The sequence below is a fragment of the Triturus cristatus genome, chromosome 3_1, assembly GCF_964204655.1.
Source record: "Triturus cristatus chromosome 3_1, aTriCri1.1, whole genome shotgun sequence".
In the NCBI taxonomy this organism is placed as follows: domain Eukaryota; kingdom Metazoa; phylum Chordata; class Amphibia; order Caudata; family Salamandridae; genus Triturus; species Triturus cristatus.
In genome coordinates this window covers 891,733,271-891,759,121 of record NC_140583.1, presented here as the reverse complement: position 1 = coordinate 891,759,121, position 25,851 = coordinate 891,733,271, and the positions used below count along the sequence as shown (strand labels likewise).

At 45.9% G+C, this 25,851-nt stretch overlaps 1 protein-coding gene across 1 annotated transcript in view; it reads left to right on the top strand.

Annotated features, from left to right (window-relative positions):
* LOC146861242 (sodium channel protein type 2 subunit alpha-like) overlaps positions 1–25,851 on the top strand; it is a 784,117-nt gene that overhangs the window by 295,920 nt on the left and 462,346 nt on the right. Inside the window, exon 11 of the mRNA XM_085645402.1 lies at positions 9,320–9,625. Coding sequence (XP_085501528.1) covers positions 9,320–9,625 — 306 coding nt within the window. The remainder of the gene's footprint in view (positions 1–9,319; positions 9,626–25,851) is intronic.

Sequence of the window (25,851 nt, the reverse complement as noted above, 5' to 3'; positions counted from 1 at the left end):
GCCCTCCCCTTACATCAGTGTGGCTCATCCGCAAGAAAAGAGGCAATGGCTCCTGTTTAGGCTCCTGTGTGTAAGTGTTGCAGCGTCCCCAGAATAGAGTCATGTTTGTGACCAGTTCTACTTTAACCCCTTCACTGCTAGGCCTTTCCCACCTTCTCCGCTGGGGATTCTGGGTAGGAAAACATTGGGGGATCCACACAAGCCATACCTCCCTGAACTACCCCGGGTGTCTAGTTTTAAAAAAATGTCTAGATTTGGTAGGTTTCCCTAGATGGCCATGAAGTGCAGGACTGAAAATGCAGTTGGCCCCTTTGCATAACCTGGTCATTTTGTGATACGTAATTTTGATGTCTCCACAATATGTTTTGGGCCCTTCCCTGCTGCGGGTACTTGGCCCACCCACACAAGTGAGGTATCTGTTTTATCAGGAATCCTTGGGGAATGTTAGGTGGGAGGAAATTTGTGTCAGCCCGGTGATCCTACAACTTTCCCACACAGACATGTGAGAAAGCCACACCTTCCTGGACTCCCCTGGGTGTCTACTTTTCAGAAATGTCTGGGATTGGTAAGTTTCCCTAGATGGCCACCGAGCCCGGGACCAAAACCACAGATATCCTCTATCTATCACAAAACAACCTGGATTTGCAAGGAGGCACCTTCTGGGCACAGTACTAAAAAGGCATTTGCCCCCTTGCAAAGCCAGGTAGTTTTGTGATAGAAAATTTTGATGTCTCCACAATACGTTGTAGGCCCTTGCCTGTCGCAGGTAATTGGCCCACCCTCACAAGTGAGGTACCATTTTTATTGGGAGACCTGGGGGAACGCGGGTTGGTATGAAATTTGTGTCAGTCTGGTGATCCCACAACTTTTCCACACAGAAATTTGAGAGAAATTAGATTTTGTTCAGCTGGTGCCTAGTGAGCTTTCTGTCCCCCCTGGGGGGCAGGTCAAGTGCTATTGCCCCCATCTGCCTCCTGGGGGGGGGGGGGGGGGGGGCAGAAAAACATTGCCATTTTTTAGGGGGGTGGTGGGAGCATTGGCATGAGGGGCAGAAAGCTCAATGCGCCCATTTAGAATGAAGGGAGCAAAGGCCCTTGCCTTAGGAGCCACTCCCCCCCCCTCCATGGTGTCTAGTGGGGGGAACCCTGCTTGGGTATCACCCTCCTGCGGCAATCCCCAAGCAGGGACCCACTAGGGAGGGGTTTCATTGGAAAGGGGAGATTCTCCCCTTTCCAATGATTCCTCTTCAGTGTGTTTTGGTGCTCAGGGTAAGAGATAGCCTGATGAGCACTGAAACAGTGAAACTGAAACTATGTTTCCATTTTTATTTTCAATGTAATGATGTCAGCTCGCCATGTGCGCAATCGTCATTGCATTGAATATAAAAAAATGCCTCGGGAGGTTGGGGAAGCTCTTCCTCACCTACAGAGGCAAAAATTTAAAAAACAAAATCCCTGTGCTGTTTGCATGAGAGGGATTTTGTGCTTGTATGTGCCTGACGCAAAGGTTCCGTCATGAGCACACGAGCACTGGTGCTCATGATGGAACCATTCTGCCATGAGCACCAAAGGACTTAATGTTGACTGCTATTGACTATATTGTCACTAGCATCTTGCACTATGCTTGTGTGGACCTGCAGGAAAGCGAAAAAGGAATTAAAATGAAGAAATGAGGAGTAACTTGTCACCATGGTGACCTTTTCCTCTCCCTCTCCTTTTGTACTATATATAATTGATGTCAAAGGCAGATACAGGCTTAAGTTGGTGTTTGCTGAACTGCAGTGTAGATCTCCTGTATGTTTGATTTGTTGGTGTGTTTCGACTGTGGTTAGAACTGTGGCTGGAACCAGAAAATGCTTTGGCGGTGTTATACCTGTCAGCCCTAGCGTGGTCTTCCCCTAAAAAAATGTCCCTATTTGCCTCGTTATGGACTGCCATTTTTTGTTGGACATAGGACTCTGGGCGCCTTACTGCTGCTGAACAGTGCTGAGGTGCAGGTGCTCTCCTCTAACAACATGGTTGCCACAGGCCCCTGCTACTTCGGTGAGGCCACTGTCCTATCTGTGCACTAGTAGTTGGGAAAAGGCTGGGACTTAATGCTACTGTAACCTTGACCGTCCCGCCTCTTGTCACCATAGGCAGACACCACAGAGTCCCCAGATTCCTCTAGAACCTTCCAATCCCCCCACGTTGCCGCCAGAACTTGCCGCCTTTTTGAAGGGTCACCTGATCTAGGGGTATAAAAGTAAAGGAGGAAACCTGATAAGCCAGTTACACCACTGGACCTGGGGACCCTCCGCTGGAGTGAAGGCTGCTGAGCTAGGGGGATTGCTACACTACTGAGGCTGACTGGACCTAGGGACTGCTGCCCCAAGTTAGATGAGTTACCCTGCCTGCCTGCTGACCTTGCCCTGCGAGAGAGGAACCATGAATACCGTCTCCAGGGTGCCGGCTCCAGGACTGCCATATTCCCTTCCCCTACAACTGACACCTGATATCCATTATCAGCGCTGTGACTGGGACGCGCTTGACACCTGAAACCCACCGCCAGCGCTGTGACCGCGGAACGCTGTGAACCTGAGAGTGCCGTTGCTGTCTGGGGCCCCTTAATTTACTGTGAAGCGCTGTGTAACCCAAGTTTTGCAAGTGATCCCCAGCACTGTGCTAGCGAAGTGCTGTGTAACCCAAATCCGGCCAGTGGTCCCAAGCGCTGGGTCAGCGAAGCGCTGCTTGCCCAGGACCTGAGGTTGCTACCCAGCACTGTGGTAGAGAGCGCCCTATGCCCAAGATCACCGCCGCGGCCCACCGCGCTGAGAGAGAAGAAGCGCTAGGTGTGGGGGACTCACCGCCGCTGACCGGGAAACCTCCGACGAGCGCTGAACCAGCAGAGCGCTACCGGGAGCCCGATCACCGCCGCGGCCCCGGAATCGAAGTAAGGGCCGCCGCGGTTGCTGCCGAGACCGCGCTGAGTTTAGGCGCGAGAAGAAGAAGCGTCGCCTGGCAACCGGGGCGCCAGCCGCGTCATCGGCCGCGTCCCCAGGGAAGCCGCACCCTGATTGTCTCTTGGGACCAGGAACCAACCTGGAGGTCCGGGGCTCGCACTAGGCACTCGCGAGAGGGGCTCCGAGGCGTGAGGGAGCCCCGGGATTCCACCGACCGATTTCCGGCAAGCGGAGAGAGCCCCGGGCATGGCCATGAGGCATTCCGCCTTCTCCAGTCAACGCCCCGAGTGAATTGAGAAGCAGGCTGACTGGGAAGGGGGCGTCCTGTGCAGGCCGGAGCCGGCGAAGCTGTGGGGCCTGAATTCCCCACAGGGACAGAGTTGGTGAGTCGTGGAGATCTGGGGCCCACGCTAACTCCTGGGGCCTGAATATCGGGGGAAGTTAGCCAGATGCATGTAAAACGGCCTGGGAAATGCACCCCCACCCCTGCTGAAATGTCTTCTTTGGAACTGTGTGGAATCCCTGCTTAGGAATGATTGCCTATCTTACCTATCTGCATAAGAATTTGTATCTATCTTGCCTATCTGTATAAGAATGGTTACCTATGTTGCCTACCTGCATAAGGATTGTTACCTATCTTGTCTATCTGCCTAAGAATTGTCACCTATATGGTCTAACTGCAGAAAGATTGTTGCCGGTAATTGAGCTGAGGATACACAAACCTTTTACTCTGCATACTGTGAGAACTTTGCGATTTCAGCCCTGACAAGAAGTAGATAAAGATACTTGTTCTTCTAAATGAAACTGGAGTGCTGTCCCCTTATTGTGTGTGTTTTACTGTGTTAGTGTGGGGTTGTGCTGCGCAACTACTTCACACATAGCCTCGTGCATGCCTACCCACCTCGTGCCAAGCTACCTTGTCGGAATCGGTGGTCCCTACTTGGACTAGGGTGCAGGCTCTGGCCAACCGGAGATCCCAGTTCTAACAGGCGGCCACTGGGCTGTAGCTAATATAGGGCAAGCTGCACATTGGCAAAGTACAGTAGAGGTAAAGCAGAACAGAGGGAGCTACTTAAGGGTTGTCATAAAAATCCACACATTGTTCCAGAGGACATTTGAACTTGCAAGCAGTAGATTGAAACGAGTCTGCAGAGTCTCAAATTAAAAGTGTTGCTTCAGTTGTGCCAAATTCTATGTCATAAAAAAGGATTGACAACTGCCACTAGTCTCTCTTCAGGTGACACAGGTATTACTTATGTTGTTGTGTTATGCAGATTTGTAGAGTGATTTCAAGGAGTGAAGAGAAGGCTCTTATGTGTAGCTGAAGGTCTTTCCATGCTTTTAGGAGCAATGTAGGTGATGGCTCGACAGCTTTAGCTGGTTTTCCATTTGTGTGGGATATGTGCAAATAGGAGTTCAGACGAGCAGAGGTGAATGAAAGGTTTGTGAAAGTAGATTCTATTGTTGTGGTATACTGGGCCATTGTTATGAAATGCCTTGAAAAAGTGGATGAGGAGTTTGAATTGTGCTAGTTCGTGTATTGGGAGCCAGCAAAGCTCCTCCAGGTGTGGTGTGATGTGAGTACTGTCTGAGACGTTGAGAGTGATTCTGGCCACCAAGTTCTGAATGGTGTGCAACCCTCTGGTAATTTTTTTGTTAAGATACTGGCATAAATGTTGTTCCCATGGTCCAGCTTGCTTGTGATGAAGGCATGCAGGTCAGTTTTCCGGATGCTGATTGGGAGCCATTTGAAAATCTTTCTCAGCATCTTCAGGGTATGAAATCATAAGGCAGTGACCAAATTGACTTGGGAGGTCATGTCAAGTTTGCTGTTGATGATGATCTCAGGGTTCTTGATGTTGGTGATGGATTTGAATGTCTATCCTTGCTCTGGTAGCCACCATGTGGAGTACTATAATGAAGTGCTCTTCCCGAGAGATCACAATCCAGGGTGATTTCAGTCTTGCAGGCGTTAAACTTGCTCCTGTTTGTGGGTGTTTTGTGTGTGGGGGGAGAGAAAGAGATGTGTGTCATCAGTATAGGAGAGGATGTTGGCAGTGTGAGAGCATATAATGCTGGGCAGAGGGACCATGTATGTGTTAAAGAGGGCCGGGCCCAGTCAGGATCCATGTGGAACTAGGCAGAGGATGTTGTGGGCGTCCGAGGTGTACAGTGCCATGCTGACTGACTGGGTCCTTCTAGTCGGGAACAGATCCATCAGAGCACATGTTCTTCAATTCCAATGTTGTGCTAACGTTGGATGAGGATGGGGTTGGATGCTGCGTCAACTGCTTGGAGAGGTCATGGAGGATGAGGGCTGCCGATTCTCCTCTATCCAAAGTCATGCAGATGTCATATGTGGCAGCAATGAGGGTATGTTGTAGTTAGATTCGAAGCCAGAATGAGTGGTGTCAAGGAGTTGGTAATCATTGAGGTATTCAGTGAGGTGTCTGTTGATGATTTTCTCTAAAACTTTCGCCAGGAAGTTTAGCAGGGAGATCGATCTGTGGTTAGAGCAGGGTGTTTTTTCAGCAAAGGGGGGACAGTTGTGTGTTTTCTAAGCATCTGGGAAGGTCACAGAAGATGTGTAGGCATTTAGAATGGGTCTGAGCATGGCACCCATGGGTTGCAGTCCTCTGTAATTGGTGTGGTGGGGGCAGGGGTCTGATGGGACCTGTGAGTGGTTGGACTCCAAACACATGCATTCAAGGCACTGCACAACGCAAGCCCCACCTACCTGAACAGTTGCAGCTCCTTCCACCAACCATCAGGCACCTCCGCTCTGCAGGACTCACACACGTCATGCATACACAAAACCGGATCAAGAGGACAGGCATTCTCTTATATTGACCCTAAGGCATGGAATGGCCTCCCACTCCAAATCAGAGATTCCTTCTCTCTTCTTGAGTACCACAAGAAGCTGAAGACCTGGTTTTTCAATTATCCAACCTAACATAGGCAGGGCAAGGCACACACATCTACTCATCATCAGGATACCCTTGTGGGTCATAGTGCACTTTACAAATACATATAACAGAACGTAACATATCATGGACTTCATGGTGGTGATGATTTCTTCTGGGATGATAATGGGCCATGTGGTTAGCATTGGTTCTTTGAATAAGTTTGGCGAGGACTTTCGGGTCTGACTAATTGAGAAATATTGTTGGAGAGGTCCTGTGAGGTAGTATTCTAGTTGGAGGCATCCCCTGCTGAGGTGAAAACTTTCACAATGGCGAAATTTATTTGCTTCTGCTGGCATTAATGAAGTCACCAGAGCAGCACATTTATTTATTCCAGTTCATTTTGAGGTAGAGTCTCAGGGCGGATTTGAACATGCTCCTGCGTGCATTGCCTTAGCTTACTCTCTATTTGTGCTACAGTTGTTTGCAGTGGTGTTTCATCAGTCTGTGTTTCACCGTGTATGAACTGGCCTGTAGTCTAAATCTTGTATTGCGATGTTTGGGGGGGGAGGGCGGTGGGACAGGGAGCCAGTGCAAGAGGTGATCCAATTGTTGAAATTCTTGATGGGTTTGGGGAGGCTGTTGTTGGGTTCGGCACAGTGGATGCGGAGAGCGGTTTTCCAGTCCTTGTCAGTAATGCTGTTCCAGTGTCAATGGGCTGCTATGGTGGTGGTGCATGTGCATTGAACCTGGTCTGGGATGCTGTACTTGATGAGGGCCTGGTCTTTGCCAGGGGCTGGTGTGGGCTTTTTAACCCAGATCTTGTTGAAGATTATGAAATACGGTCCAGTAGGTGTCCAGCGATGTGGGTAGGTCCATTTTCTTGTTGGGTGAGGCCTAAGCTTTCATGAGTGCTTTTTAGTTGGGTGCTTTTTCTGTGTGTTCCAGATATTGCCATTGGTTACAACATGTGAATTAAACAAATAAGCACTGGTATTTCAGTGTTTTTAAATTCGAACATAGAACAATTTCTTAAAGCTATCAAAAGTTTTAACATTAAAGTAAAATTGCAGCCTCTTAATGTGATTGTATGTGATTTGATGGCAGTTTAAAAATCATAGTACATCGCAGTGTGAAAAGGCCATTGTTCATCAGGACCAGCATCTTCAGGTGATCGAATTACCGAATTGGAGATTGTTACACGTTTTCAAAACCTCTCATCTGGACCATAACATAAGCATACCTTAGTGTATGCCTGTCTTGTTTGAATGGTAATTTACTATTGTTTTTTGTGTGTCAGGCTGCCTGTGTAAGTTTGTTCTTTTGACAATATCATTAATAGACTCTCTTTGAACTTTGAAAATGATTAAGTGTTAGAATAGACACAATTCTAAAGTTTGGGTCACCTGCACGCATAGACTTATGATCCCTGTAAAATTATTTGTTTCTAATAGAAACCATAGGGAGTTTTAGCCAAGGCTAAAAACTCAAAAGGTTGTCCTATTCTTTGTTACGACACTCTCTGTAACATGTTCTCAAGTGAAGTACTGTCTTTCATTGAGGTGGTTTTGAAAAGATGAAATATGTTTGGTTAAATGACAATGAAACCTACACTGGATGGAAAAACTTTTGTGAGTCAAGTGCACATTTTATCAATTATTAATGGGTGGTCAGTGGTCTTAAGTGTTCATCTTGGAATTTTGTTGTCATTGACTTTAATATGCATTTATCCAGATGGATGCATTCTAACTAAGCAATACATTTCATGCATATATAGAGACTTATGAAGACAGCAACTATATTTGTTTCTTTAAGTTACTTAAAACTCATATAACTGCTCTGCTCAGGAAAGGGTGGCAGTGCTCTTTATGTTACAAAAAGCATAGAAAATGTTTTCTCTTGACAATTTGAGGGTCAACACACAAAATAATGAGAGTTATTTTGATTATCCCCAATGTAGAAACATTAAAGTAAATCCAAATCTTTACACGCAAATGGTATGTTGGTGATAGCTGGATAGATAAGGATGATAATTGCACTATGCAAAGTTGGTGGAAACTAAAAACTCAGCTGTATCCAATAGGCTGAACCTTTTTTTCCCAACTGAGGCTGAAATCACAGATTTAATAACATTTCAATGACAGTGAAGCAGCAGATTTTGCTTCGCAATAATGACAGAGGAGTATGTTTGCAAACCATGAAGATTTATTAGCAAATTAGTAAAGTTACAATCTCCAATCAGAATAATTAAGCATAAATTAATATTCACATATGTCATGTATGCATATAATCCAGGTAATTAAAATTGGCAAATTCAAGTACACGTTATTAAAGACAACATATGAAAAATAAGTTAAATTCAATTTCTCTAAAGGGAAACTCCCTAATATTAAGCCATGGTTGTGGGTAAATCTGGAAATTTAGAAGCAACATGTGTCAGCAAATATAGCATTGAAAGAAGAACAGGATGAAGGGTCCTGTTAGAATGAGAATTAATATGCTTGCTTTCAATAGTACTCTGGGAGCAATAAAATAATATGCATTGGATCTCAAGAGAGGGAAAAGGGATGTCCACCTGCAAAGGTGGACAAGGGCAAGTGTTATAGCTAACTAACAAGCTTAATACAGTTTAATATTAGATTTCATCCAAGTGATACATTTGACAGGTTCCCACCCAGTAAGAACCAATCAAAAAACAGTGTTACCACTGTACTTGATGTTAGCCTACTTCTCACCAATAAGACAATGCCAAATTCTTTCCATCGCCTCGGCCTTCACAATATCACACAAAGGAGTATTCATCTCCTCTGCCTGCCATCCTATGCAGTTGCTGAGAAACCTTGTTAAACTAATCAGTATTGGCAAATATAACCTTCATACAGTAAGGTAAAAGAAAGCCATTTTAAATGAGAACACAGGTGGTTTTGTGTCTGTAGCAAAAACAGATTAGGCACAACAAGCAGAACTGCAACATTTACTTTCCAAAATAGAGTTAGGCGCCTTGGCCGACCTTTTGTCAATGTTAATATGCCTATACCCTATCTATAGTTGAACATATAAATCACCTTTTTGTCTAATTCTAAGTGTGAAATAACATGTGCATACATATCAGTAATGGCAATGCGCGTTTCAGGTTAACATTTTTTTAAGTTCAAATATATAATAGTGAAACTGCGTCACCATTGGTAATAGCATACCTCCACAAAGAAAGTGTAAAGATGTTTAAAGCAGTTCATGTTAGTCAAGATTTGATATATTTCGTCTTTTTGAGGCCTCAAAATGTTTAAAATTGGTAGGAGAAGTCAGAAAGAGTCCAATGTTAGAAAACATTCCTATCTCAAATACATTTTCTTACAAAGCCCTGCCTTAAACCTTTTAACTTCCTAGCACCTGATGCCCCACTTTGAACAAAAAAGTCATTAGCCTTCTGCAGTGCTGTTAATTCTAAAAAATGTTCCATCCTATGACGTTGCAGGCACTTGCAGCTGCAGCAGCAGCAGAAGCATCAGCTGAGTCAAGAGACTTCCTTCAGGATGGGGAGTTAGAACGACTTTCTGAGACTTCTTCCGAGCGGTCGAAACTGAGCACAAAAAGTGCGAAAGAAAGAAGAAACAGAAGAAAGAAAAGAAAGCAAAAAGAACAGTCTGATGGAGAAGAGAAGGGGGACAATGAGAAGTTCTACAAATCAGAGTCCGAAGACAGTATCAGAAGAAAAGGTTATCATCTTTCCATTGATGAAAACCAAACGGAATTTGAAAATAAATACTCTTCTTGCAACCAGGTACCGTAGATCCTCATATGATACAGTTTCCGGGCGATTACAATATGGAATAGTCTGTAAAAATATGAATAACATGCATGTGTTATAACTTTATAGAAGATAAAGGTTTCGATTTTCAAGCCTCTGCACGAATTTTTCAGAATTGAACAGACTGGGGCCCTAATTTTGAGAGTGTCTCCTTGATATATTGATCCTCTCCTCCTGGGAATTGCAGATACTGGGAGTCCCAGACGTTCCAGGGAAGAGGGATCATTTGGAGAACCACATGCACAAATTGGACTCCTGTGGTTGATATCTCCATTTTCTGGGGTATTTTGTCTGGAAACAGCATCTGCTTTCAACAGATACAATCTCCCTTAAATACCCTGGATATACAATGTTCACGCTAAACTTTTAACTTCATAGGGGCCTGTAATTTCCATTACTGGCCCCATTGGAACTATCGGGCATTTGTAATGAGGGCCTGACAGGGGTCTTTATGCTATAGTTGTGTTTTCGTTTTGTTGTTATATTAGCAATAATTGTGTGTCCCATGAGGACGGCATGTATGTATTGTGTGCAAGGGCCGCTTGCCTAATATAAATTCCTCTTTAATGTTAAATAATGCTATAAGAGCAATGCTGCTTGGAACAGGAGGTGCTGCTCAGTGCACTTTCTGCAATGCCTGTCAATCAGCAATTTGTTGTGCATAATGGGCACTTTTTAAATCAAAACCTCGCTAGTAATTATTCAACACCAAAATGAAAAATTGTATTTGAATCTCTGTTTTTGTTTGTTAGATGTCGGAGTGCAACGTTTTGATATTTTTCTCAGCCATTGGTAAAGTACTGTAGCAATTACATGCCCTGATTGAAGACAAAAGGAAGGGTGAGAGGGTGGAGTTACAGACGATAAGACTGCCCTTACCAGAAACCTGTTCAGAGTGCTTCTGCTCAGTTTCATTTCAGCCAGGCGGCACTTCCAGCCAAACTCCCTATGGTGCCTTGTGGTAGCTTTGGTGTGATGGGAGGAAAGGAATGTGTTAGCTCACTCGTCTGGGTTTATGTTATTTTTGTGAGCGGAGTGACAGTAAGCGTCGGGGCTTTATAGAGCACTGGATATCACTGTAAAATAATGCACAACTTTAGAAAAACTGTTAGCGCTTAATAGGATTAGCCAATGGTATTTAAGACTAACCACCCCAACTTACAGATTTCATCCTTTGGAATCCTGATGGTGCTTAACAGGTAATTATTGGACCTTTGCCACTCTGTTTCGAATAGAGCTGGAATGAAAATACAAACCACGCATAGATCATCAAATGTTAGGTCTTTAATGCTCAGTCAATGATGAAAGGTTGGATACGTTTTCAAAACCTTTATTTATCTTAAAGGATTAGTATGGTTTTGTCATCTTTATTCAAGTTAATGAAGTTTACAGAAATAACGAATACAAGGTTGATTAGTTACAGCATATATCGACACCGAGGGGATTGTCACTAAACTAGCTAAGAGACTAATCTACCCTACTCAGAGAAACCCATGAAGAGTTCCTGTGGCAAAAAAGAGCGAGATTTCGGAGCATAGATAGAACTACCCATGAAGAGTCGTTCTGGAAACTCAGCTGAGTTCCCCACAGCTGCAGGAGCAACCATCAGAATATCAGTGAATGAGGATTGATCATTGCAGTAGCATTGATCAGGGAACTACGGTATAGGATTAAAGTCACATTTAGCAATAGCTGTCGGCAACGAAGGGTAAGGATAAAGGGTCTTCTCCAAGAGAGTCTCAGAGTAAGAATGATGGGTCGTCTCTAACCTAACAAGTTAAGAACACTCATTAATATATAAATCACACAACATCATAACAAAACTTTAGTAATTGTCTAATATGCTCATCAAGTGGAAACCACTCATCTGATGCTGTCGTCAATATCAGTTGCTTTTTCTTCTGATTCCCAAGTTAAACATTCACGCTGGTATATAGTTAAACACTGTAGCCATTTACTAGAAACATGGAGGAAAGTTCTTATGGGAACCTTCTTACCTAAGCTAAAGCTGCTCTCTGTGTCTAATGTGAATACAATGGCTAGTCAGAGGCTGAAACATATATCAATAATGTTTTAGCTAAGCACATATAAAATATATCTATATTATTGTTCATTCTATTAGTCTATTCATTATGAATTCCCAGCAGGCTCATTGTTCTGTAAGAAGATCTAATATGGCGTGATGAAGCTAAGGAAACACAATATTGAACTCCGCACAATCTCTAACAGGATGCTGGCACTAGGCAAAATGTCCTAATAAATGTCTATTTAGCTTATGAGCAAGAGTCGAAAGGAATAGGCTTGGGCCTAAGTAAACGGGCACATTTAAGTATGATAGCTAGGTACAAAACAACATTCTTTACGTTATTCCCATATACAGTTAAGCAAGCACATTTCCCTACGTGTGTTTACTAAGTTATTCTTTTAGCAAATGTGTTCTAATACATTCCTACACATTACAACGCAAGCCCATTTTAATACGTGCCAAGATATGCATTCTATAGTGATTCTTTTGTATGTTTAAAACAAGCACATTTTTAATGTATGTCATTTTCTATGGGAAAACATTTCTACAGCATTTTAAATGCACAATAAAGTGCAATTCTAACATGGTCTGCAAGTTGAAATTTGGTTTGAAAACTCATTTCCTTCAGGTGCGATGGTAAGAAAGGAACGTGTTTTTTTCTCATAGCTCACTCGTCTCGGTTTATGGATTTTATGGGCAGAGTAACAGTAAGGATTGGAGCTTTATAGAGCACTCAATATAACTGTTAAAAAAATCCAGAACTTTTGACTTCTTTTCTGGAAGTGACTTGGGGAAGTCTTATTGTCACAGGGCACTCATGAAAGGCAAGATGTACATTATATTCTAGAAAGGGAAGGAAGAAGTGAGTGACAGATTTTAGAGAATAGGTCCACGTGGACGTCCCAGACAGGTAGACGGAACAGTGAAAATCCCCCCACCCTAAATTAGACAAGATGATCTATCATGACCTGGAGGTCCAGTGGCAGACCATCTATCAGGTCAAGGGTTTACAGAGATGGAGCTGGATGATGCTCTCATGGCGGAATCCCTGCAGTTCTCCCAACTCTAAATGTGGCAATCGTGAGGTTGGAGTTTGGGGCACCTGGAATTTTTTGGCAGACGTTTAAAAAATGTCCATAATCTGCTGTGAACTTATGGATCCTTCATTGAAACTTATATTCTCAGGTTCAGAACACATTGAAATTGAGAATATCCTGCAACAAAGATAGCCTTCTGTCAACAGGAAGAATTCCCACTTGACTAGATTGCTGGCAGGGACTTTGTGGTTTCCTTCCAATGAAGGAAACCCCCAACAACTTTATCCAAGAAGGTCAAGACTGTATGCGGTCTTTTCTGAAAATTCCACGTGAATACCACCTACTCTTGAAACTTTCATTTTACAGAAAAATTTAAACTGAGAGAAAACAGCTCTATATTTATGGAATCCAGTGGGATAAACCAGGAGAAAATATCTAGCAAAGACTAAGCCTTGTTAAATACCACCACTTATTAAATGTAGCCATACAGGCTTTTGCCTCCTGGAGCTTTCTTCAAGTCTGCAAAAAGTGTTGACTGGGGTACAAGATAGTCAATTCGACCACATGGAACCCTCATTGGGTTCTGTCCTTGATATTGTCTCACAAGACCATGTAAAGCTTTAAAGGAACTTTCAAAGCTCAAACCTGTGAAAAATAGGTTGTTATCACATCTAACTCTAGGTGTCTCACTCACTGTACGCTCTGGTAAAAATGGTTATGAGTGCTAACTTCAGTACCCGCCTTATCAAAAAAGGTCCCCTGCTGCACAACCCAAATAAGAAGCTTTGAGCTGGTTACACATGATCATGTGTGCACCCATGTACAGCATGTGTGAGTGGGATTAACTGTCTAATGTCACTCTCTGTCCTATTCCTTTTGCTCAAGATATGAGGATGATTTTGCTAGATCATAGATCTGAAAACAGTCAACAAATTAGGGAATATTATGCATGCCAAGACAGACAACTTGCAAATGATTGTTTCCTTGATTCATTCTATTTACGTTTCTTGTATCTTGATGAGGGCAAAGATGTGTATCCACAACCAATCCAGGCACTCTGCCGGAGAGAGGCTATGACGGAGAACCACGCCTCTGAGTAGCCGTAGGTGACCACGCCCCCCGACGGCAATGGCGGTTCGTCTCAGCAGTTCTGACGTTCGCAGCGGCTGAGGATATCGCAGCTTAGCCGTCCTTGCGCGGCAGAAGGGACAGAAGGATTTGGATGCGGAATCTTTGGCCGGGGGAAAGTTCGGCAAAACTGCAGGAGCAAACACCTCTGATATTCACAGTTTCGCATGAAATCCACACAAAATCCGCGGCCAGCGGCAAAGCGCTGTGACGGTCTTACCTGACTTTGAACTGCCGAAAAGCGGATTCAGTGCTGTTTTTTTTGGGCGGATGTGGTGTGCGAGGAGGAGGCTAAGGCTGACATATTCCACCGTGCTAGGCAGGCAGGTTGGAGAAGAAGAAGAAGACGACGGGCAGAAGGATAGAGAGGTGAGGAGGCTGGGAGGTTAAGAGTTGAGGTGAGGTGTTAAAAGTAAATTTAAAGGAGTAAGCAGCAGCTACAACTCATCATAGGAAGGGGAGAAGCCCTGGTCCAAGTAGTGTTATTGTATCCACCGCTTGCACTCCTCTGCAGGACTTGATTATGGGGAGACATAATAAACAAAACAATCTAGTCTCTAAAGTCGACTCAGTGACTGGCCTAAAGGCTAAGACCCGCCTGGCACAGGCACAGGCAAAGGCGTTGTCTTCTGGGGCAGGAAGAGCAGGACTTTTGGGAAACCGCCCTGGCCATAATTCCAGCTTTGAGAGCTCAGAAGATGAACCTGTGGAAGAGCTCACCGGAACATGCCAGGGAGTCAGAACCTCCTCCACGGTACCTACAATGGAGACCGGTGAGACGGGCAAGTCAAAAGTGGATAACTCAGCAACTGCCGAAAGTAGTAAAGAGGAGGGAAAGAGTGTTATGGAGTTTCCCCTCTTTATGAAAAAGCTATTACAGTCAGTCCCTCCCCAGCCTAACTCATCTCAGACGGTGGTTGTTGATCTTGCGAGCCCATGCCAGTTTCCACTAGATCTTAGTTCATTATCCTCGCCTGTTACCTCCTCCGCCTCTTCAGCGCCTCCACACGCCCAAAACTCTCCAGCTTCAACCTCCATGATACAAGAATTGAATGCTAATTCCTCGAATCCAGCCCCTTCGCCTGCTGCAAAATCTGTGCTGCAGTTATTTTCCCAGCCGGTCCAGAATCAGACTGATTGGTAGCAACCCGGCACTCTCTCCAGGGCCTCAGGAACTGCAAAAACAGCAAAAGGTTCCAACCCAGAAGCTAAGGACCTCAAAAACATGACAATTGATTTATAGCCAGAAGGATCAGAAGGTATCAGACACTCCACAATTTCCAGCTTCCGATTCAGCCTCAGATTCTGTAGAAACTTTAATAGATGATCCAGCAGAAACAATCTCCACCAAACAATTAGACATCAAAACACTGCTCAATCTCATCCTTGATGAAATAAGAGACATGAAGACGTCTCAGGAAAATGAAATTGCTTCTTTTCATCTCCGCCTAGGAAAGATTGAAGACGCAGTGGCTTGTCTTCCAGTTAAAATCCAGGAAGCAGAGTCCAGGATCTCTCAGCTGGAGGACCAGATGACCGGATTGCTTACTAAAGTACGCGAAGTTACTAAAGACAGGAGTTCGCTAGAAAATAAGCTTGAGGAGCTAGAAAATCACTCACGCCGTTCCAACTTGCGTATAGTGGGAGTTCCCGAGAGAATGGAAGGCGCCCAGACACTGCAATGGGTGGAATCCTTCATTAAGGAAAAAGTCCTCACCCGAGTTCAGCGGGGATCTTACAATCACCAGGGCCCACAGAGTTCCATTCCATCCTCTGCCAAGCATGAGCGGTCCCCTCACCATCTTAGTCAACTTCGCAGACTATTGCATAAAGGAGAGGATCCTGGCCAAAGCCATACAACAAAGGCAATTCCCGGTTAATGAAACCTCCAACTGCAGAATTTTCCCTGATATGTCTGCAGCTGCGGCTCGGAGACCCAAAGAGTTTGTCAAGCTGCTTTTTTTGTTTAAAGCCCAAGGCGCGCAGGCGTCAATTGCCCAACAGTCGAAACTGCGTGCTCTTGTTAAGGGGAAATTCCATATGTTTGCTAACTTAGAAGATGCACAGGATCTTCTCAAGGAAATTTCGGGTCCACAATGAATCAATGGACTTATGAATGCTTTTTCTACTTATTGACGTTTTGATGGTTTTTCTTTTTTTTTTCTTCTTTTAGAACTTAGAAGAGGCATAGGATCTTAAAGAAATCTTGGGCTCAGAATGAACCAATGAACGTATTACTGTTTTTCTTATTTCTTAGCCAGGTTGTCTATAGCATCCCTTTGCCGGGGGCGGGGGGGGGGGGGGGTGGGTCACTCTGGGTGCAGATTCATGGCATCCTCAAAAGTAGCGGGGGAGAGCATGGTGGTACACCTCTCCCGAGTGGTGGGCTGAGAGGGGTAGGGGAGGGGGTCAAAAGAGAATAGCAGTAAAAATGGCAGGTGCAGGGGCATTAAAGCAAAAGCTTTTTAAGAAAATGGGAATGTTTAAGTGTTCCTATTTCGGTCTTTTTTGTTGACTCTTACTCATTGGAATTAGGGCAAAAATGACTTGTACGTGCCGCACTGTGCCGCACTATTCCCATCAATGTTAATGGGATACCAAACAAATCAAAATATGGAGCGTTAATAAGGTGGCTAGTGTCTTCCTCGCCCCAGGTACTATATTTTCAGGAAACCCATTTAAAAACTAATCTTCCTAAGTTATATCTTCCCAGGTTTTTCTTGCACGCTTTCTTTGCTTCAGCTGGACTGGCCAAAAGAGGAGTTGCTAAGTATTTTTGCCGTAGTCTGCCTTAGGAATTTGGTCAAATTCGGAGAGATCCCCTGGAGCGGTGGCTTTGGGTTGAGGCCAAATTAAATGGGATTAAACTTTATAAACTACTACGGCCTGACAGTCGATGATACCACAACCCTACTAAAGATCAAGAAGTTACTTAGGGGGGCCCCGGGAAAAATAATTTTGGGTGGATACTTCAACTTTATTCAAGATCTGAAAAAAGACACCTCCAATAAAAAGAAAAAAGAACTGAAACCCCAAACAAAGAAAATGCTGGAGGCCTTAAAGCAGGAACATCTACTGGTTGACCAATGGCGTAAATCTAACCCTACTGCTGCGAAATTTACCTGCCATTCTAATCAATTTCACACGACCTCCCGGATCGATTTCTTCCTTATATCACGATCTCTTAAGGTGTTAGTCACCACTATAGGGGCCAACACATTTTCAGATCATTCCCTTATTACAATAGAGTTATAAATTGAAGGGGGAACCAAGACTCAATCCAGGTGGCAGATGGATCGTCTACTCCTGCAAGATCCTAACTGGGTGGCTCAAACCAAAAAGTGGATATTGGAGTTTTTTAGCATAAATGAAGATACAGCATAATTTTTTCCGGTCTGGGGTGGGTTTAAGGCAGCCATTCGGGGACAGATGATTGCGCGCTCAGTCAAGAAAATGGCGGGATAAGATTAACCAACTCCAACAGGCTGTAAACTATGCTATTGAGCTTGAGAGATTCTCTGCCCCAGGGGTGGGGAGATGCTGCCTCTCAGCTAGAAAGGGCAAATTTAGCTTTAAAAGAACGTTTTTTAATTGAAGAAATTAATAGCTCCAAAACCTTCCAACAACAAGTATATGAGGAGAGTCAAATGGTGGGAAAAATGCTTGCAGGGCAAACAAAAATTAAACAGGAGAAAGCCTTAATATCAGAAATGATTGATCCAAAGACCCAAAATATCACTAAAGACAAAGATGATATAGCTCAAGTTTTTGTGGACCTCTACTCTACAAAATACGAGGTAGGGTTAGATCTTATTCACAAATATTTTGATGAAGTAAACCTTCCTGTCTTACACGGCCCGTTAGCTGATCAACTTGAGTGCGAAATTGTGGTCGCAGAAATCTTAGATACGGTGAAATCAATAGCAGGGGCGAAGGCCTGTGGAGCAGATGGGCTCCCAATTGAATTTTATAAAATCTTTTCTAAAGAATTGATTCCTTTTTTGGCGAAATTATTTAATGTTGTTAGATTGGGAGGCATTGTTCCTCCTAGCTTTAAGGAGTCTATCATCATTAGTTTTGTCAAAAAAGGAAAGAACCATAAGGATGTTAACTCTTATAGGCCGATTAGCCTCCTTAACGCTGATTTCAAGATTCTAATGAAAATATGGGCCCAACGCTTTACCCCGATTGCCCAGGCTTTAATCCACCCGATCAGTCTGGTTTTGTGGCAGGGAGGTCTATGTCCTCAAATACCGGTTTTTTAATCCAGGCCCTGGATTGTGCTACAAATAATAAAATTCCAACTCTAGTTACAATGTTCGATGCCAAAAAGGCATTCGACCTGGTAAACTGGGATGCACTTTTCCTCGGCATGCAAAAATTTGGCTTTCCTGCCCAGATAATCAAGATGCTGAATAACATCTATCAAGGTGCCCAAGCCCGGGTGGTAGTTAATGCCAATACGATAGGGGCAATTAATATAAACCGAGGTACCAGACAAGGCTGTCCGATGTCCCCCATCCTGTTTACCTTTTTTATCGAGCCGCTAGCAATAAGAATTCGTGGAAACCCTGAAATTAATCCACCAATAGAAGGAATGGCTAAAATAAAATTATTCGCTGACGATATAATTTTTTATCTGCGACCTGACAAATTAAATCTTGATCAGGCCCGACACGAATTCAGTCAATTCAGATTGATTGGTGGATATAAAATAAATCAAAACAAAACTGAGGTTTTAGCACTGAATGTGGATTGTAATTTTTTACCCTTAAACTTAAAATCCCAAGCCCTAAAAGCAGAACCTATTAGATACTTGGGTATTTATGTCTCCAATCAATTTGAACAATTATTTAGTTTGAATTATTTAGCGATGCGTAATAACATTAAAATTTTGCTCGATAGATGGATTCTTCTACCATTAACTTTGATTGGCCGCGTAGCACCTATTAAAATGTCTATACTTCACCTATTGGTTTTTATTTTTATAAATGTACCACTAAAGATTAATTCCCATTTCTTTAAAGAGATTGAGTCAATGATCAGGGATTTTGCTCGGAATAGGAAAGCTTCCAGGGTTAAGCTGCCTATATTACAGTTGGGAACCACTCAAGGGGGTCTAGCACTACCAAATATTTGCACTTACTACATGGCAGCGATCCTGGATCTCTCAGCACGTTTATTGCATCCCAATGGTCTGTTGGATATGTTTTTTTATGATAGAATGATACAGGAGTCAAGATCACAAGTTCCTACTTTTTTTAAAACAGCTAAATTACCAAAAAAGACCCGATACAAGACTATCCGGGATTTTTCCGATAGACTACAGTCCTTTTTTAAACAGGTTGGGTTTGTTGGCTTTCATTATTTGAAATTAGAGGAGTGTAAGATCTTTGGGCTTCAAATCCATTCCAGTAAGCTCAAAAGATGGAAGGACTGTGGTCTAGGAGAATTGGGTCTTTTCCTTACCTCATGGAAACTCATCACCTGGCAAGAGGTCTTAGATAGATCTGATAATCGATTAAAAACGGGTTTTTTGGAATATCTGCAGATTTTAAACTTTATAAATGAATATAACCTGTTGACGTGGGATACCACCAGCTCAGGCCAACGCCATTTATGAAGCCAAATTAAAAGGAGTGGGAAATTGGTATACCTTACTGAGAAAGGGTGAAGAGTCTCCTTTGGCTGAAGAAGTTCTGGCCAATATAACCTGCAAAACTAATTGTTCCTTCTCGAGGCAGGAGTGGGAGCAGATTGCCCAATCTGATAGAGACTACTAGCCGCAGAGTCCTTCACGTAGAATTATCCCCAGGCGTGAGACTGGATCCAGAAAACTTTTTGCCCAGCATCCCTGTGTGCCAGGGGGACGGCATCACGCGACTCCGCCCAGGCGTCAACCGCTCAAATGACGTCAGCGAGGTCACATAAGTCCAACCCCGGCGCGCCTACGTCAGGGTTTTCCTTTTCCGCGTGCAACGCGGATCCGGTTTGTGCTCTGAGCCTGTTTAGGCCTTTCCCTTCTGCTATTGCTGCGTGTGTGGGAACAGTGTGTGAATGCCTTCGGGCTTTAAAACTTGTTTGTCGTGTGGCCGCCTCATGTCGGCGACAGATCCTCAACCCATCTGTATGCTGTGTCTGGGGGAGCATCACTACTCCACTGATTGTGAGGCGTGCCAGCAGATGAAGCCGAAGTCCCGGCGTGAGCGCCGGATGAAACTTCTGTCGGCTTGGGTGTCCAGGTCGGCGTCGTCGTCTCGGCCGGCCCCTGAGGAGGGTTCTCGGACCCGCAGCTTCCCTTGCCAACTTCTCCCAGGTGCACCGCTCACCTCTGGGTAAGTGTCCCAGTTTGTCCCCCAGGGTCGGGTTCCAGCCTGTTAGGGGCGTGGGCTCTCTGCGGGTGGTGCGGCCCCACGTGTCGTCCCCTTATCTGCCGTTTCCCAGCGTGGGGGCAACCAGAGCCCAGATGGAGACATATGCGGCGGCTTTGCAGACCTCGCTGGCTTCTCCTCCGCCTCCTTCCCCTCCTGGGATGTCGGCGGAACCCTTGCAGTGTGCGGGGACCTCCGCGGCGTCGCCGGCGGCTCTGGCCCCGGCGCCGACTGGTTCGGATCCAGGCTCGGAGGATGTGGTGCTGTTGGAGTGCAGTCCTTCGGGTGTCCCTCCTTCAGACCACAGCACCTCTGCTTTGCCGCAAACTTCCACGGGAGTCCCTGTGGTGTCGCTCGGGTCGCCGGGGCTCTGGTAGCACCCCCGAGCCCTTCTCAGTCCTTGGGGCAGGCGGTGACCTTGTCCGAGGCCGAGGTGATGCTGCTACGGCGCCAGCAGCTACTGGCCCTGGCAGCGCCACAGGGGTCGGTGGAAGGCCAATCTCGCCCTGTCACGAGTCGCGGCTGGCGGGGGTCTTCTCGTCCCTCCGCGCAGGTGGCTGCCTCATCGGAGGTCAGGTCGGTGCTGTTCCGGTGCCGTCCCTTTGCCACCAAGGCTCCGGTCCAGCTCCGGTCTCCTGCGCCGGGTGCTGTGTCGGAGGTCGCCCCGGCGTCTCCTCCGGCGCCGGTTGGCGACGGTGTCCTGCCTCAGGCTGCGGACTCTTCAGCGCCGGGCCGACGTCGGGTCTTGGGCTCGTCTTCGGATGCCTCCTCTTCTCCAGAGGTTCACCAGTTGCTGGTGTCATCCTCGCCGGAGACGGGCCGCCGTGTCATGGCTTTTTCCCCGATGACGTCTAAATGCGGCTTCTCGCCGTCTCCACGACCGCGGTCTTCGCCGGAGGAGCCGCAAGTCCCCCACTCTTCGGTCCATCTTCCTTCCTTTCGGCCTTGGCCAGTCCCTCCTCCGGTTGGCTTGGGGGATGGCCGCCTTAGCTTGCAGCCGTCACCTAACGAGGAGCTGCTTTCTCCTCCGAGGGGCCCTACGGAGGCGGGTGCGGCTTTCGCAGGTGCTGTTTCCATGGCTGTGGGAATTTTGCGCATGGGTGATCCAGCTACCCATTTTCCCGCAGATCATCTTCTGGAGCTTCTCCAGGTGGTAGGGAACTGTTGCTTCCCTTCGAGGGTTCACTCCACTCTTCTCTCTTGGGGACTTGGGTCCGTCCCGCCACGGGGGACCCGGTGCCCCAGCACCTTCTGCACCGCCACCATCCGTCACCACGTGATCCGGTGTGCCTTTCTCTTCACCCTTCGACCAGAGGCCCCCTTTTGCAGTCTGCCTTTCCTGCTTTGACGCTGCTATTGTCTCCCCCTTCCCAGGAGGCCCGCTAGCTGGACTCTGGGGGGCGCAATATGTTTGCCTCAACCAGTGCGGCTCTGCGGGCCCTTGTGTGTTTTGGCTTGGGCCACTTCTTGCTTGTGGGACTCGGCGGAGTCCCTTATGTCTGCCACTTCTCAGGAGGGTGCTTGTGTGGATTTGAGACATCACGTCTTGGATGGTCAGGAGCTGACGGCGTTTATCCTTCGCTCCGCTCTGGACATCTCGGAGGTGTTGGGGCGTGCCATGGCTTCTTCGGTTGCCCTTCATCGTCATGCTTGGCTTCGGGACAGTGTGCTCCCGGAGAATGTTCGAGAACGGCTTGTGGACCTTCCCGTCGATGGTGCTCTTTTGTTCCATGCCCCTGCGGACTCAGCCATCCAGAGGTTCTTGGCGGGGCTTCCTCCTCCTCCTCCTCCTCCTCCTCCCCCTCCTTCTTCTCCTCCTCAGTGACCTGCGTGTTGCACTGGTTCTTGGAGCTGTTCTTCCATTGGGGCGGGTCGCTCTGGTTATCTGGCTGAGGTTGTGGTTCTGTTGGCTGCTGGCCAGCCCTTTTTGACTGTGTGTTTTTCCTTTGGGTTTTTCACACCATGTTGGGCCTGAGATTGGGCCTTCTGTGTTCCCCTCTGGCTGCTTGATAGGCCTCCTGTGGTTTTTTTTGCCGCAGGTCTTTTTTGTTGTCCTCTGCTTTGGAAGTTTCTTCCTAAGAGGTTCCCATGTCTTGGGATCTGACATGCCCCATGTGGGGCAGGGTTGGCTGTTATGTAGCCCTGGTATGTGCTGGGGAGTTGTGGTCGCCTGCGGACTTCTGCTCTTCGTGGCGTTATGGTATGTTGCGTTATGGTATGTTGCGGATGCAACCTTCTTCTTCGCCTTCTTGCTTTGAGTGTTCGTTCTGTGGTGTCCCTGGTGTCTGGCGGAACTTGCGAGTGGCGCCATCTTGTTCTTTCTGCACTGTTGTGCCTTTTTGGGGCTTTAGTGGGAATGTCATCCTGCCTTCTCCGCTGTTTCCAGTGGGCCTTGCACTCGGCTTTACCTCTTCTCCCGGTGGGGGGGGGTGGTCCCTGACTTCTGGACCCTCTTGCGGGCGCAGTTTGCCCCTGCGGGGTATTGGACGATTCTTCCTGGGTGAACTTGAGTTCCCCTTTTCGGCTTCTGCCTGCTTCTTGCTGCCGGCGCCATCCTGTCTGGGATTGCCTTTGCTCTGCCTCTTCTCCTTGGAGTCTCTAGGCTGCTCTTCTCCTTCGGCGCCATCCTGTCTGGGATTGCCTTTGCTCTTCCTCTTCTCCTTGGAGTCTCTAGGTTGCTCTTCTCCTTCGGTGCTCCATTCCTTGCCTTGGCCTTGGGCAGAGGTTTTGTTGCTTCACGTGGGCGTGGGGTGTTTGGCCTCTTTACGCCTTGCCTTGTTTCCTCTGCTGAGTGGGGACTGGCTATCTTCTTCACTTCGTTTCCCCTTGCCTGGGGTACGGGGCTCCTCGTCCTGTTTTGGACTCAGCTCCCGGGCGGTCCTCTGTCCTGCTACGGTGTGTGGGGTCCTCTCGCAGACCTTCCTTCCTTTTGGATATGGCTAGGGTATCTATTCTACTTGAAGGAATCTGCGGCTAGTAGTCTCTATCAGATGTACGAGTTACTTACCTTCGGTAACGATGTATCTGGTAGAGACGATTCAAGCCGCAGATTCCTTCACGGCCCGCCCTTCCTCACCGTTCTGCGAGGGCTTGTGATTTGGCCTTTTGCACTCGCTTCCCTGTGGGTGGCTGTGTCTTCTATGAGTATACTCTTTCCCTTTTCCTCCCTGTGTCACATGGGAGGATAGGTTTGTTGGTACTTCTGGCTCTTTGCGACCCTTGAGGTTGGGGTCTTTTGGCTGTGCCTCTGCCCTTGTTCCTGTTGGGGGTTGTCACACTCTGTGATGGGGATGTCTTGGAGTTTTTGTCATTCCCTGTGTGTCCCCGACTGGTTCCCCTTCCTTGTCTTTGGTTGGGGTCGTAGTCCTATTGCATGTTAATGTGACATTTTTACATATGTCCCTTGTCTCAGGGGAGGGGCTGTCTCTGTACTGGCAGGGTTGCTGCCCTGTTCTTTATTCTTTCCCTGCCTTTGGGTACTGCAGTGCCGGGTGCTTCTCTTTATGGTGTTGTTCCTCACCATTCCCTTTTGTTGCTCTTTCGCACACTGTTCCTATACTCTCACAGTTTTGTCTGCTGACTCTGCGTTGTGGCACGGAAAGGTTCTCCGAAGAAAACTGACGTAGGCGCGCCGGGGTGGGACTTATGTGACCTCGCTGACGTCATATGCGCGGTTGACGCCTGGGTGGAGTCACGTGATGCCGGCGCGCAGGGATGCTGGCAAAAAGTTTTCCAGATCCAGTCTCACACCTGGGGATAATTCTACGTGAAGGAATCTGCGGCTAGAATCGTCTCTACCAGATACATCATTACCGAAGGTAAGTAACTCATACGTTAGGAAGTAAGGCCCTCAGAGCAGCCAATTTTAAAAGGATGTCCTTTTTATCTCGTTGGCTGGCCTATTTCACCCCAAAAGCTCTTAATAAATGCTTCCCGGGAGTAGAAAATAAATGCTTTAGTTGCCAGCTTCGAGACGGGGGCGATTGGCTTCATATACTTTTTACATTCCCGAAGCTCGAAATATTTTGGTGTAAGATCTTTTCTTCAATGAGCCAGGCCATCGATAAGACACTTGATCCCAAAGCCGAGGTGGCTGTATTTGGCATTTCCATAAAAAGATCTGACTTGTCCAAAGCCGAAGAGACATACACGGCGATCTGTTCCTTAGTAGCCCGTTCCCTAATCCTCCAAAATTGGAGGTCAGAGGATATACCATCTTACTCAAAATGGGTGAACAAAATGCAAAAGACAAGAAGGTTTGAAGAGGCTTACGCCAAAAGAGTTGGGGCAACGAAAAAGTTCACTAATATCTGGAAATTCTCCGCTAGCGAACAGTCCATGACCGCCACCTAGCACTTTAGCACTCGGCAATTTATTCTTATAAAATTTTAGGACAGGCACGTTTGCACTTTAATGTTGCAGGGTTTTCTGCCTAAGCAGAATGTCTACTAAATCAAGAAAATACATCTTCATTGGGTTGGCAAAGGTAAACTACAACAATAAGGTTGTTTATCCCTGCAATATTCTAGCACTTTGCACTGTTAGCACTTTACTGACACTGCGACTGTAGAAATGATAGCACTCGGGAGGCACTTTTTAAAAAATTTATTTAGGCTAAGACATGTTGATACTGTAATGTAGCAGGGGTGTCTTAGAATGGATAGAATGTTTATCTATTTAACGAACATGATCTGCATTAGGGGGCAAAGTCTAATAACAACAATAATATAGACTTCCGGTCATCCCTGCTATATTTTAAAATCTAGCACTGTTTGCACTTTAGAAATTATGGTATTGGGAACATTGTTTTTCTTCTCCTACTTTCTATCAATATTAACGTCAAATGTTACTGACCAAAGGATTCTACTAGACTTCGCTTGTTTTTAAAACTGTTTTATTCCTGATCATTGATTATTGTATATTGTTTTAACTGCCCACCTGTTCTGCTCAATAAAAAAAAAAATGTAAAAAAGTTTATTGTATCTTCTAAAAGCTTACCATTACATTCACATTCCCCTGGGGGTCTCTGCTATATTTTAAATGGCCCAGACAGTGCTCATCAATGTCAGCCCCCATTAGTAGGGATAGCGCACCTTAATAGAATTTTAGTCCATCCAAACTTGGATGAAGGCTGGTGGTAATTAGCAAGCTAGTACTCCACCGGTATTGAATTACTGATCAAGCAAAGACAGCCCCATCGTGATCAATAGAACAATGAGGAATTGACATTTGCTTAACCAGGGGCCAGTTTGAACAGTCTGTGACTCTGAGACAAAAGTAAGGAATTGCCTTGTGGGCTATTGTAACCATGTTTGTCTTCTGAAACTATCATATTTTAGAGGTTTTGATTGTCATTCCCTTTAAGCTTTGAAGGCAACAGCTGTCTCTCTGGTTATGATAAAATCTATGTTATCTATTGAAACATTATCTCTGCCTCATGCAATTGTTTGTGTCTCTGTGGGCATGTCAATTCAGGATCCTAGCTCAGGATCCCAATTGTTCTATCATCTCCTACAAATATTAACCTGGATGCTGGGGTGAAGAGTGAAGATTGCCATTGAGAGAGGGTTCTTCTCATGGACACAGCCTCTAACTTCCTCACATAGTGGGATTGTAACCTAATTGTACCAGACTCAT